This window comes from Thermobia domestica, chromosome 7, assembly GCF_964235325.1.
Source record: "Thermobia domestica chromosome 7, izTheDome1.hap1.1, whole genome shotgun sequence".
Lineage (NCBI taxonomy): Eukaryota > Metazoa > Arthropoda > Insecta > Zygentoma > Lepismatidae > Thermobia > Thermobia domestica.
In genome coordinates, this window is record NC_137460.1 from 25,801,565 (window position 1) to 25,814,575 (window position 13,011).

At 30.3% G+C, this 13,011-nt stretch overlaps 1 protein-coding gene across 1 annotated transcript in view; it reads right to left on the reverse strand.

Moving 5' to 3' along the window:
* Positions 1-742: 742 nt before the first annotated feature.
* Positions 743-13,011, reverse strand: part of LOC145689927 (homeobox protein B-H1-like) — a 101,156-nt gene continuing 88,887 nt past the window's right edge. The window contains exon 3 of the mRNA XM_081764281.1: positions 743-4,463. Within this exon, the coding sequence (XP_081620407.1) occupies positions 4,097-4,463 (367 nt within the window). The 3' untranslated portion in view covers positions 743-4,096. The remainder of the gene's footprint in view (positions 4,464-13,011) is intronic.

Below are 13,011 nucleotides of genomic sequence, written 5' to 3' on the forward strand. Positions count from 1 at the left end.
AGTTGAGGCGTAAGCAACACTTTTTCCACACTTATTCGCACGTCACATACATACATACATACATACACACATACACGCATCACACTCTAACGCAAGAACGTATGCGTTTTTCTTTTACATACACACACTATTTACGACTGAATTCAGGATGAATATTCTAAACATAGTACTAATAATATAGTTACAATGATTTTGTTTTCGCGATTTGGTAGATCGCGATTATCGAGTAATGATTTTGTACAGTATTTACAATATATATTACGACAACCTTTTGAGAAGGAGACATTTATTATTTTGTCAAAATAAATTGGATGGAATTATATTTATTCTTTATTTTTTATTTGAAAAAAATATATAAACAGACTACACAGCATATAGTTTCATTACTGTATTCACATACACAATGAATGCATTCAGGTACACGATGATATTTCATCGTTTCTTTTCCCCTTCCTTTCTTCCAATCAAAACTGGACGTTCACATGAAACAACTATATTGATTGGATTCCATGTTACCAAGCACCTGAATGCATCAAATGCAGATGTGCATGAATCGATTATGCATTTAATCAGTACAATTTAGACAATATCAATAATGAACGACTATCGTTTACATGAATATCTACGTCTGAAGCACATTAATTTATCTCTCATGCTTTTCTTTCGGAAGCGAAGAGTCCATCATAGTTTTCTTTTGCTTTTTGTGTACACTGTCAGGTGAGTATAAAGTTAATAAGATAAGGAAATACAAATATGAACATCTTAACAGAATATCATATGTAAAATTTAGGGAAAACATGTAATTGTGGTCAAATTTTAAACCAAGAACACAATGGATTTTATTTACTTTAGTTTTCCAATCAAGTACTGCAAATTCTATAAGCTGCAATATTCTCTTTCAAAAAGTAAAATATTTTTCTGATATAAGAAAATAAATCATACAATTACAATTTGTGTTAAATATGCGAATCTTATACATAATATCTAAAACAATGAGAAGAAAACATAACATCGTCTGACTTCGGTCATTCAACAATACATACAGATAAAATACTTTTTTGTTTTGAAAATTTCAGTCCTCACGTACAATACACATATTACAGAGTTTAATATTTGTTAAAAGTCTTACGATTTTCACTTGGGATCTAATTACTTCTACACGAATCAATAGTGAAGATCAATTACTTCTATCAATACTTCTAATTACTATAATGTAGTCGGGAAAAATAATAGTAATAAGTTTAGTACGTAGGTATTAAATATTATCTTGAAGTAATTTGTTTTCAGAAGAGTCACATGAACATAAAATACGTATACGTGATTTTTTAAAATTCTAGTTTTACAATTTTTTAGCTGAGTTTGTATCACATAAATAATGGTCATGTGTGAACAACTGTAGTGAGGATAAAATATATAAAATGTTTTTATGTATGAAATGGTTTCACAATTGCTATAAGTATAGAACAAATGCATAATTTTACTTGATTTAATAATATATTTTCTAGATTGTCGTAAAGGGTACCGTACAAAAGATTGAATCTTGGTTAATGTCACATGAGCAGGATTTTCATAAGCATAGTGTAAATCAAAGGTAGGTTTATTATTATTTGAATTATTATTATTATTATTTAGTATTTGACAAATTAAGAAGGAAACATTTTTCACGTAATATTTGAGGAAACATTTTTAAAAAGAATGTCTTTTTAAAAGAGGCATTTAGCGAAAAAAAAAAAGAAAAATATTAGAATGCATATAGATAAGATTCACGTAAGGGCCATGTATGTTTGTAATGGAAAGTAATTTGTATATACCGTGTATAACACATTCAAAGTTAATCAAAACAGGAAATCTTTTTCGCTGTTTTTACATATGCTTCAGCTGGCTGGTACCCTTATTACAAACACACATGCAATAAGATCTTAAAAGTAACAAAATACCGTTTATGTAGAAAACACACAAAAGTGCACGCACATATTTTACAAATAATATGTATCTCACTCAAGAAAGGTAATGCTTAATGTCAGTTGCTGTAAATATTAGGTTAAACCTACATGTTTATCGGGCACATAATCGGTGGGACGATATGCAAGTAAACCATCGAAAATTTATTTTACTTGCTTAGTGAGTAGGGTTATTTAGAAATATATTGTGTGTGGCATATACTAGCTATTTGCACACAATACGCATATACATAAATTTAATGACTTTCTAAAAATAAAAGGGCGTACCATACTGAAAAGCAAGAAGTATATGATTCATCGCCGAATAACATACAAGTCAAGTTGCATTGCAGATAATGTAACTCATTTAACAAGCAAAAGAGAAGTTGTCCGAACTTCCAAGAGAGAAAAAAATGTGTATATATACGAATCAAGATTAGATTTAATCCAACACTCCTATGCAAACATGCGTCGTTCCTGGCTTTCATCTGTACTTTCATAATTTTTTGCTCTTTTTAAAAAAAAAAAATGGTTGTGAGATACCTAGGTGTGTTTTCGTACAATTAATCACTCTAGACAGGTTTTATCAGCTACATTTAATACGCCTAAAAATGACTAAATTTCTCTGTGTTTTAGCGCCTTTTCAGATTTAATTTGCAACTTTTGCACGAAGTGGAAATCTTGTTATAGTTTTAAAAAAGTGATTTTCAACTGTTTTTCTTAAATTTTATAATGCATGAGTGATTTGTATATTTTTATTTCAATATTACATTGATTTTGTCACGACATTTATGACTGGTTGTACTACTATTTTCGTCTATATCTAACAAAATTTAGACAAAAAAAAACATATTACTAGCACGATTTTTCGATGCTATTCATTCTGAAAAAGCTCTTTTTTTAAGTTATAACAACTTAACATAAAAACAGACGCGAATATGTGAAAAGATCCCAAAATGAACTTTATTTGTTAATGATTCGACTGAATCATTTATACTCTATGAATACGTTACTAATCGATTCTGTTCCGATTCAAGTCAAGTCTTTCTAAGATTATTAAATTAAAGGTTTTGAAAAGTTCTATTTTGTTATATCCATTCTTCTAAAATTAAATTGATTACTTCTGTTTACTTAACAAGGAAAGCAGACAAAAACAATATTAAAATACCAATAGTTTAACTTCGTTTTAACCAATAAGTACAACATACGTTAAAACCATTTCTCGACTGATTAGCCCAATGTTGATATACAACTAAATAATTTCATCTTGCGATGTTTGAATTAACTACGTGAATCAATTGAATTATTTTCAATTTTGTACCCACATCATAGCGGTAGTATAGTGATGAATAAATTAAACCTTTGAAGCAGAAATATTTGAATCACATTATAAAAAGAAAAAAAGCTGTGTTAGTATAAGCTTAGTTCTAAATTATGAAATATTCAGAACTTTGATTTAAAAAAAAAAAAGCTGGAAATAAATTAACCATATTCCAAAGCTTATAAGTGCGTTAGACTAAAGAAAATATTGATGATTTTATGCATTAAACATACGCATAAGTGTTTACTTTTATCTTGTAAAAACCGAGACATTTCATTACATAAGCACAATAACTTTTTATCGTATTTTTTTTTAAACATACTTCTTGTTATTACTTGCAAAAATGGTATATTTTCTGAACTATAATAACAAGTAATATTTTTATATTGTTAAAAAAGACCTAGTCAGACATAATATCTTCTCACATAATGTAAAGACATTAATACTCTAGAAGTATCGTAGAAACGATTAAAATGACTCTTCTGTAACAATACAGGAACTTAATACCCAGTTACGTATATCAGGTTAAAAAATAAAAAATAATAATATAATGTCTTTTACACTGCACAATATAGCATTTAAAAACTTACAGATGGTGGCTTTGTAGTAGGACTCATATTGAGACACTGAGATTTTATATCTGAACAAATAATTTAGGAACACGGCATTACAATGCGGGCAGGTATATATGATTATGCTGTAAATATTTATAATTTTTAATATTCACATGAATCTTGAATATATTTACATAAACACATGCACTCAATCTCTTTCACTGACACGCACAAAATATACATACTCACGAATTCTTGACGAACGATACTCTAAAATTATTTCACACTCTTTCTGACCCTGGACGATAGTAACTAGATAACGATGATAAAGACGATGATGCAGCGAGTGAGCTAAGCCCTGCTGACGCCGACGACGTCAGTGGCGTAACTGACAACGGGGCGGGAAGCTGTGAGGGTCCTGCAGGACTAAGAGGAGCTACTCCCAACCCAGGATACAGTCGATAGGGTAATGGTTTTTGTAGCGTAACTGCAGCTGCCTGTCTGTAATAAAGGTCAACTGGTGAGGATCCTGGTGGTGGGTACGGCCAACCGTACGGTGGAGCACCGTACATTCTTTGGAATGCTGCATAGTTGCCTGCTTCGGCTAAGAGTTCTAGTCCTACTGCTGTTTGGCGTTTCCATTTTGTCCTGTAAAGAAAAGCAGAAAAAATGTACTTAATAAGTTTTATTTATGCTCTATATATAATTAAAACAATTACACAAATAATTCAATTTTCAACAGGTTAAATATGATGTACAGCACGTATTAGCAATAACATCTGAAAGGAATAAAGTATTGTTTATGTAGAAAACACACAAAAGTGTGCATATTTCTAATTTATCAAATAGCCAGAACTTTCATTTTTTTAAAAAAAGCTGGAAATAAATTAATTATATTCCAAAGCTTATATAGCTATAGGTACGTAAAACAAAAGAAAATATTGGATAATTTTTCGCATAAATCATATGCATAAATGTTTACTTTTTTCTTGTAAAAACTTAGACATTTCATTACATAAGCACAGTATTTTTTAAACTATACTTCTTGTTATTACTTATCAAGTTTATATATTTTCTGAACCATAAAAACAAATAATATATAATCCGTTTGTTCCTATAATGATGTCATAAGAAAACATAAAACTGATCTACACATTTGCTACTGAATGTTAAAGTGCGTAACACCTGTTATAAACTTGTGCTAGATCTACTGACTTAAGTGTATTTTTGATAGTTTTTCCCGTTGTAAAAAAGTGGCATTTTAAATAATAACATTAGAAATTGAATCAGGGGAAGTTTTTTAAATGTGATTTTATGATTTTTTTTATTGATGATGTAATTTTACTCACAAATAGTATTTTAACAAAATGAAACACTTGAGATACTGTGTATAGCATTCCTAAAACTCAATATCCGGAATAGACCAGAATGACACAATCAAAATGATTAGTTTTGATATAAAATCTTATTTTCCTGTAATGTGATTAGTCTTCAGTCGTAGGCAAGAAATATATATTTATTTCTTTTCATACACTAAGAAAATAAATTGTATGAAGAGTACTTAAAATCGTATGTTACATTTGTAAATCCTGTAGTTTTTGGTCTTAACGTACAGCAAACGTATAACTGAAAACGTACGTTTTATAATACTTTCTATATAAGTGTTCCATCTGTACGTACTTTCCGTATGGAACAATATACGCGGTCAGGATCTTATATACAAATGGACGTATATAACATATAGCTGACGAAGGTAACATACATATACGTATGTAATATCAGGAAGACTGTTAGATATAAGACATCCTGCAACGGCATAATGTAACATCCAAAGGCACTGTCTATGTAGTATACAGATAATGTATGCTTCGTACTGATTTCTGTAGTAAGCAAGAGGATTCCGTATATTTATACAATATACCGCTGTCCGAGAACGGATTTTCCTCAGTGTAATCATGCTAGAAATTGTACTACTGAGTGTGACTTTACTGCGTTGTAAAAATATTTAGAATATAAAACAAAATGTGTTTTATTCTATTACCTCTTTCAAATTCCTGCATAATGAAATTAAACCTATTATAATATAATTATATAGAGAAGAATTTTCTTTCGAAAAGCATTTTTTAAAATATATCAAAATAAAAATATGTGGTACATGGAGTTTTAAAAGTCCATAGCTAATTTCGAAAGTAAACTGAGTGTCAGTTGAAATTCAATTTTTCAGTTATTATTATTATTATTATTATTATTATTATTATTATTATTACCTTCTTTGATTGTACGGTAGTAAGGTATTGATACACTCTGAGTTTTGAACATTTTTGAACATGTCTATTGTTCAAAATCAACTTGATTGATTTTTACAGCATTTTTTAAAAATCATATAAAATCTAAAATTCCAAAGCTGATAATCAAAAGTGAAGATTTTTTATAGTTGCTTGGACCATTTATTAGTGCACACTGACATTTTTTGAAGTATTAAAGTAAAAGAAAGCGAAATCTTAACTAAGCAATGAATTTTTCACTGCTTTACATATAGTATCATGAAATGTAAAACTAAAACTTTATTTTGGAAAAAAATTAGTCAAGTTATCAATTTTAAATCTTTAACAAATAGATGTTTTTCTTGTTCGCCATATATATATATTGACGATTCAAGTAGATTAAAAGTACAATTATGATTATTATGTCATTTCACCTCTTTAGCTACGAATTTCCTGGTGTATTGTATTTTGTGGATACAAATTCTCGCAATATCTTCAGAACATGTTAAAGACATCCATTTACATGATACTTGTGGGAATATTTAACGTCAAAACTTCCGTTCTATATATGTTCCACAAATATACAGTTTTCGCAGCAGAACATATGATTGTTTTTAAAGACAAAAAGGGACAAAATAACTTTAAAAAATGTTTTAGTAGCATACAAAAGCGGTGCTGCTAAAAGGAAGAACAAAAACATTTTTTCTTCTTCAGAACACATCACCAAACTACCTAAATGTAGAACAGATACGTTTTCTTACAAAAATATGAATGGAACATCTAACGGATTTTTTTTTCTGTATTCAGTAAAAACACGACAAGAACAGCTATCGACCTTATTTCTTTCTTTTTTTTCTTTTTTTTTTACTCCAAACATTTAAGACATTTTCCCCCTTAAGTATTAAAGTAAAAGAATTAGGAAGAAGTGTGAACAGAACCATGTACAAAAGCAACAAGAAGAAATAAAATAAATATATAAGAACAGCAATTAAGTGCAAAAATTGGTTGTTTTATAGCGGTAGAATTAATACAGATGACACCTCAATGCCTTTGGTGTTCTTTAACATGAGTTTAACTGTTAATTCTTAGTTGTATTGCTTTCAGAGCTAACTGGAACTGTACCAAAGTACATAGTTTCTGTTCCCTTTTCACAAGACTTCCTTTCGTAACGTACAGCATTTTAAGAACTCATGGACATGTAATATTCATTAAAAAAAAAAAAGTTTTGTTTTGACAATCATTAACCTCATCATCATAAACAATCTCACGTTACTGACAGAAGAAGATTGCATGAACTGTGATATATTCTAGTAATTTCCTCGTTTTGGTATAAAAGAATAATATCTTCTTTCCCTCCCTCTTTCACATTCCACCATTCCTTCTATTACCTTTATCATCCGTTTCTTCTCAAATACATTCTTTTTAAGCCTTTTCTAATTTTTTTACCAACATTTCCCTCAAACTTTTTTCCCATTCTACATCCACTAATACTTTTTCGTATTTCTATTAATAATAGCAATAATTGATAATTACAAGCTACATGTGCATTAGTGGTGTTCATGAGACGAGACACTTCTCAACTCGGCTCGATTCTCGATTCGAAAACGAGACGATATAAGAAACTTGTCAATTCTTGTGGACAACACTAGTTCATCCAGTCTTAGATCTCAAAAACACTTTTATAGAGTTATACCATAAAAACTATAAACTAATGAAGTAATTGTGCGAACATAATGAAATCTATTTATCAACGTTTAAAGGTACGCAAATTACTACACAATATACTCCAATAATAAATATGTTTTTTAATATTATACTCTTCGTGGATCTCCCGTGACGAGAAAAGATTCTATCTATTTATCTATCTATTTATCAAATAAATAAAGATGAAAATGACTTAATAACTCTTGAACCACCCAACCGATCAAATTTTCAACATACATGAGGTTCAAGCTTGGGGGTGTTTTTTATCCTTTTACTTTGACGGTGGAACTTAGGAGAGGGAAAGGGAAGATATACAATAATGACCAATAGTATCAAATCCATAGTTTTTGGTGTCGCTGAGATGAACAGTGACACTTCCGATGCCGTTTAAATCCAAATTCAGCCCCGCAACTTGGAGAAGGAGAAAGGGAGAGAGATATATAAAAATGATCGAGAATGACTGATATCAGAGAGCACTTTAGTAATAGTAAAAAGTGACTGACTAACGGAACACATTACTAACTTTTCTTATTTTAAAGTCTTCATCCCGGCGAAATTAAAATACCACTAATTTTACAGTAATTATGTGATATCTTCAAATAGATAAAAGATAATTGAAATATGGAACAAGAGCGCCCTAGACAATATTATTTTGCGTGAGGTACCGTTATCACAAGTCACTTAGTGGCTTTCCGTTTTCAGCTGTTTAGAAACGCGAAAATAAATGCCGATTTTCAAAATGGCTCGAAATCGCAAGCAGATAAGTGAGTCGTGATAACGGTTTCTCATGTAAAATAATATTATCTAGGGCGCTCTTGTTCCACATTTGATTATCTTTTATCTATTTGAAGATATCACATAATTACTGTAAAATTAGCGGTATTTTAATTTTGCCGGGATGAAGACTCCTTACTCACCTAAGCGGGTAACTGACCCTGGTAACTTTTAAATGAAATTAAAAAGTAAAAAATCAGAGCATAAATTTTACATATAAATTTACAAAATGAGACGAGACGAGACGAGACAGAAGAGAATCTCGTCTGTGGGTAACACTAATGTGTGTCATTGTTAGTTGTATTCGTATCACTATTAGAGAACGAGTAACATTTGATATTATAGTACTTGATAGTAACAGTATATCTTTTCTACAATAGATAATTAGCATTCAACGAAAAAATAAAATATGGAAAGATGAGACCAATCGTTAGAACTGATCGAACTGAATAAAATGATATGCGTAAATGCAAAATCTTATGCGTAGTTTTTGAGAAAATGTACCAAAACGAATATCTTTTATGAACCTAAAAATGGATGCTGTATACGAGAACCATGCCACTTAATGATGTAATGCGACGCTATGATAGAGTTGAAACATTTTGGAAGATATTGACAGGGATACAGGTCTGCATCAGATGATCTAAAAAAAATTAAAGCCAAATGAAATCATCACCTCTTTGAGCCGAAATTACGAAAAGATAGACTGTTAAACAAATATGGTGTAGAAGACATTTCATGATTTTGGTTGGTAATATATTTTAAAAATATGGATCCGTAAACTACTACAACCTCGAATCAAACGCCGAAAGCTAAAACATATTGTATTTGTATTTGTATTTGTGACCTTATATAATAATAATAATAATAATAATAATAATAATAATAATAATAATAATAATAATAATAATAATAATAATAATAATAATAATAATAATAACTTCAAAAACTTAATATGCAAAATCAGCCCGAGATGTCGGAACTACGTTAGTATTTTTCTATCTACGATGTGCAGTTTTATGGAAACATAGTGATCAATATTTAATTAGCAATTTTGATAATGTATTGCGAACTTAATTCTAGTTTTACTAAAACAGCCCTCGACAGAATACGATGATAAAATATGAATGATTTTAATAATATAATATGATGAAATATGAGAATTGTATACGAATATAAAGAAGATGATAATGTAATGAATACGTTCTACTGTAATTATAATATGTAAGTTGATAAGAAGCTGTTAAGAAGTTTTAGAATTGATTTCAATTAAAACGCCATACAAATACTCATATGTTGTTCTTAAATGTTGCATAATCTAGTTGACATCTCACAGAATTTCATGCACAGCTTGATTACTGCTGATCAGTTTAATGTATGTCTGATAGAAAGACTTTATGTTCTTTGCGGTGGAAGTTTCTCCATCAGTACTCCGAAAATTCATTGAATCTATAAAGTAGTAATTACACTTTTACTTCAACAGAGGAAGGTGAGAGTGGGTGCATTACAATGAGATGAAACTGACACTAAAACCCTCCGTAAACTGTATGACACTATACAAAGACGTTGTACTCAATGAGATATACCCTAAATAATCAGTGACTCTTAAATTTTAATTTCGTTACGTAAACTTTAATTTATAATACTATATCTGTAGGAAATAAGACTATGTAACAACTCTATTGCCAGAACGCAATGCTATGCTATTACACTGGACAAAACAACATGTATGTAACTTCTCAATAGAAATACTTTAGTTTTGTAATACATGTTCCTGTTTATTTGTGTAAAATATGTGTTATTTTTTTATACCGGATATTCGGTAAGTATCAGTACTACACAGACATATTTACCATATATTTTAATTTTTTTTGTAATAGAACATAACAATTAGTTTGTAAAGGATATATGTGATTTTCGCTTATCCCTAACTGCTAGTACGTTAACAAAGAGTCTCTCTTTTTGAAAACCCCTCGAATAGCTTTACACGCATAAATCGTATTAACAGACAAAGATGGAAAGGATGATATAAACATTCCCACGATACCTAAGGACATTAGGTAATATAAAATAGATACCGACATCCGTACGCACACGGAAATACAGCTTTTATTATTGTTACTCTATAGCTTTGTGCTTTTCGTTGAGGGCATGTTAAATGGAGACGGATGATAAAACGGAAGCAGTGGCGTACGCAGAATTTCCGCAAAGAGGGTGAGATTCGGACGTCCGGTTAGGATTATGCGTGGTCAGCGTATCACTTCTTAACATTATTTCTGAATCTTAATCTCGAAGTAATTCTCCAACGCTTAAAAGTCTAACCTTACTGGTAATGGAACACCAGAATATTTGACATTCATCTTGGCTGTCCCAGGATGATAATAATAGAATTTGAACTCTATAACTCGAATTCCTTGGAAACTCGACTTTTTCACATTCGCTTGAACTCTCCATAACACTCAATATTAAAAAATAACCCCTATAAGTTGAATATTTAAAAATTACAACCTCGATAAGTCGAATTTTAAATGATATATAAAAACCTCGGTAACTCGAACTTTCGCATCTGTAAACCTCTATAAGTCGAAGTTTACCTCTATAACTTAACCTTTCTCCTAATGTGACTTCGGTAATTTGAAACTAGACCTCTATGCTTTTATGCAATTGTCATTATTGCTAATGTGTGCACTCTAATTGTGTTTTACTCATCTCTAGACATAAAAGTTCCCCTCCAAAACAATACATGTACAGTATTTAATTTTTACTAATCACCTTATTTAATTTAAGGAACTTTTACAACTTCGAGTTCCAGAAGTTGAACGAATAAAACTTTGAGTTATAGAGTTTATATAGTCACTTTTAATGAGAAACAGAAAACCTTGGTTGTTTCGAAATTTTGCTGTGGTCACCTTGATAACTCGAAAAACTCGGTAACTCAAATTTTTGTGTATTGTCTTAAGCTTCGAGTTATCGCTGTTCCACTGTATTTCAATATTTGGAACAGCGATCTGAGTTTAACTCTTTATTTAACGAAATTATTTAACTGGAATTTTTATTCCAACAAAAAGAGACAGAATGGTAAATCTCCGTTTGTGGTGATCAACTGTCTATGATGTGTCAATTTTTGAACCTAGGTTCCCTCCTCCTTTTCCATTAAAAAAGAAAAAATCCACACAATTGAAGAGTACAATTCCGTTAAGAGTGGTTGAAACACAATGTATAAACGGAAACCAACGTTAAAATATGGTGACTGAATGAATGTGCACCCATTTCCGTGATCAATGAAGCTGTAAATAGCGTTCTTTACACATAGCTTTTAAGCAAAGAGCCATAATAATGTATCCACTTCACTGCTACAATACCATTACCTAGAATGGCATTTTTTTTCAACTTTTATCAATTGTGGTACAATAGATAATATTTATTCACTGAGCGGAATTAGAACTCTAGATCTTTGTATAGTCTAGTGTATAATGTTCGATCATACTAGTCGGTTAGTATTTTCTAAATACCAAATTATTACTCTGAATAAATAGGATTATTCTTTTGATTTCTGTATTTAAAAAAAAAAAAAAAATGAAAATCATTAGCGATTGAATTGGAATGGTATGAGTAAATGAAGATGCCAGAAGTCATTCCGTCCGTAAAATAAATAAAATACACTTAATGTAATGCAAAATACATAAGACAGGACCGGTGGTAATTTATTTTCAATTCAACTACTAGAAACAAAATGAAGCCTGAACTAATGGACATCTTCAAATAAATAGGTAGGGGCACGAGACGCTGGAATTGCCCATCCCTGGATTTTCAAAAGGGATTCCGTCATTGAAAATGCATTTCGAAACGTATTTGCTTAGTAACACACTATATTATTTAATATATTATACTATTTATATTAAATAATACAGTACTACGGGAAATTTACTGTAGTTAATACAAGAGTTATGCAATGTTCTAAATAATTATTGTTTTACAGGAACCTATTATGTACACGCACAGATCAAGCTAAGTGTATATTCACGAGTGCGTTTTGTGTCTTGGTCTTCTGTCTCCCTGTCTTTGGAAAAAATTTAACTTACTTTTACAAACAAAAACACTAAGACAACATATTCGAAGGAATACCACTACTTTTAATAATAATAATAATAATAATAATAATAATAATAATAATAATAAAGTATTAGTAATATTTTTATAATAACGATCAAGTATCAATATTGTCTTTTATTTCTGGAAGTATTTACGATAAAAAGCCAATCTATAGAGAACATAACGCAACTCTGGGACAAGAAACTGAATATTAGTATGTCGGGATACCTGTACCTATCTAGTGGCCAGCTCAGAGTTACTGTTCGTAAAGTATTTTCAATGTGTGCCTGGATCCTCAAGAAACTCAAGTGGCGCCAACGCAATTGAATTGAAAAGAAGTAGGCTATATATCTTGTTAATGA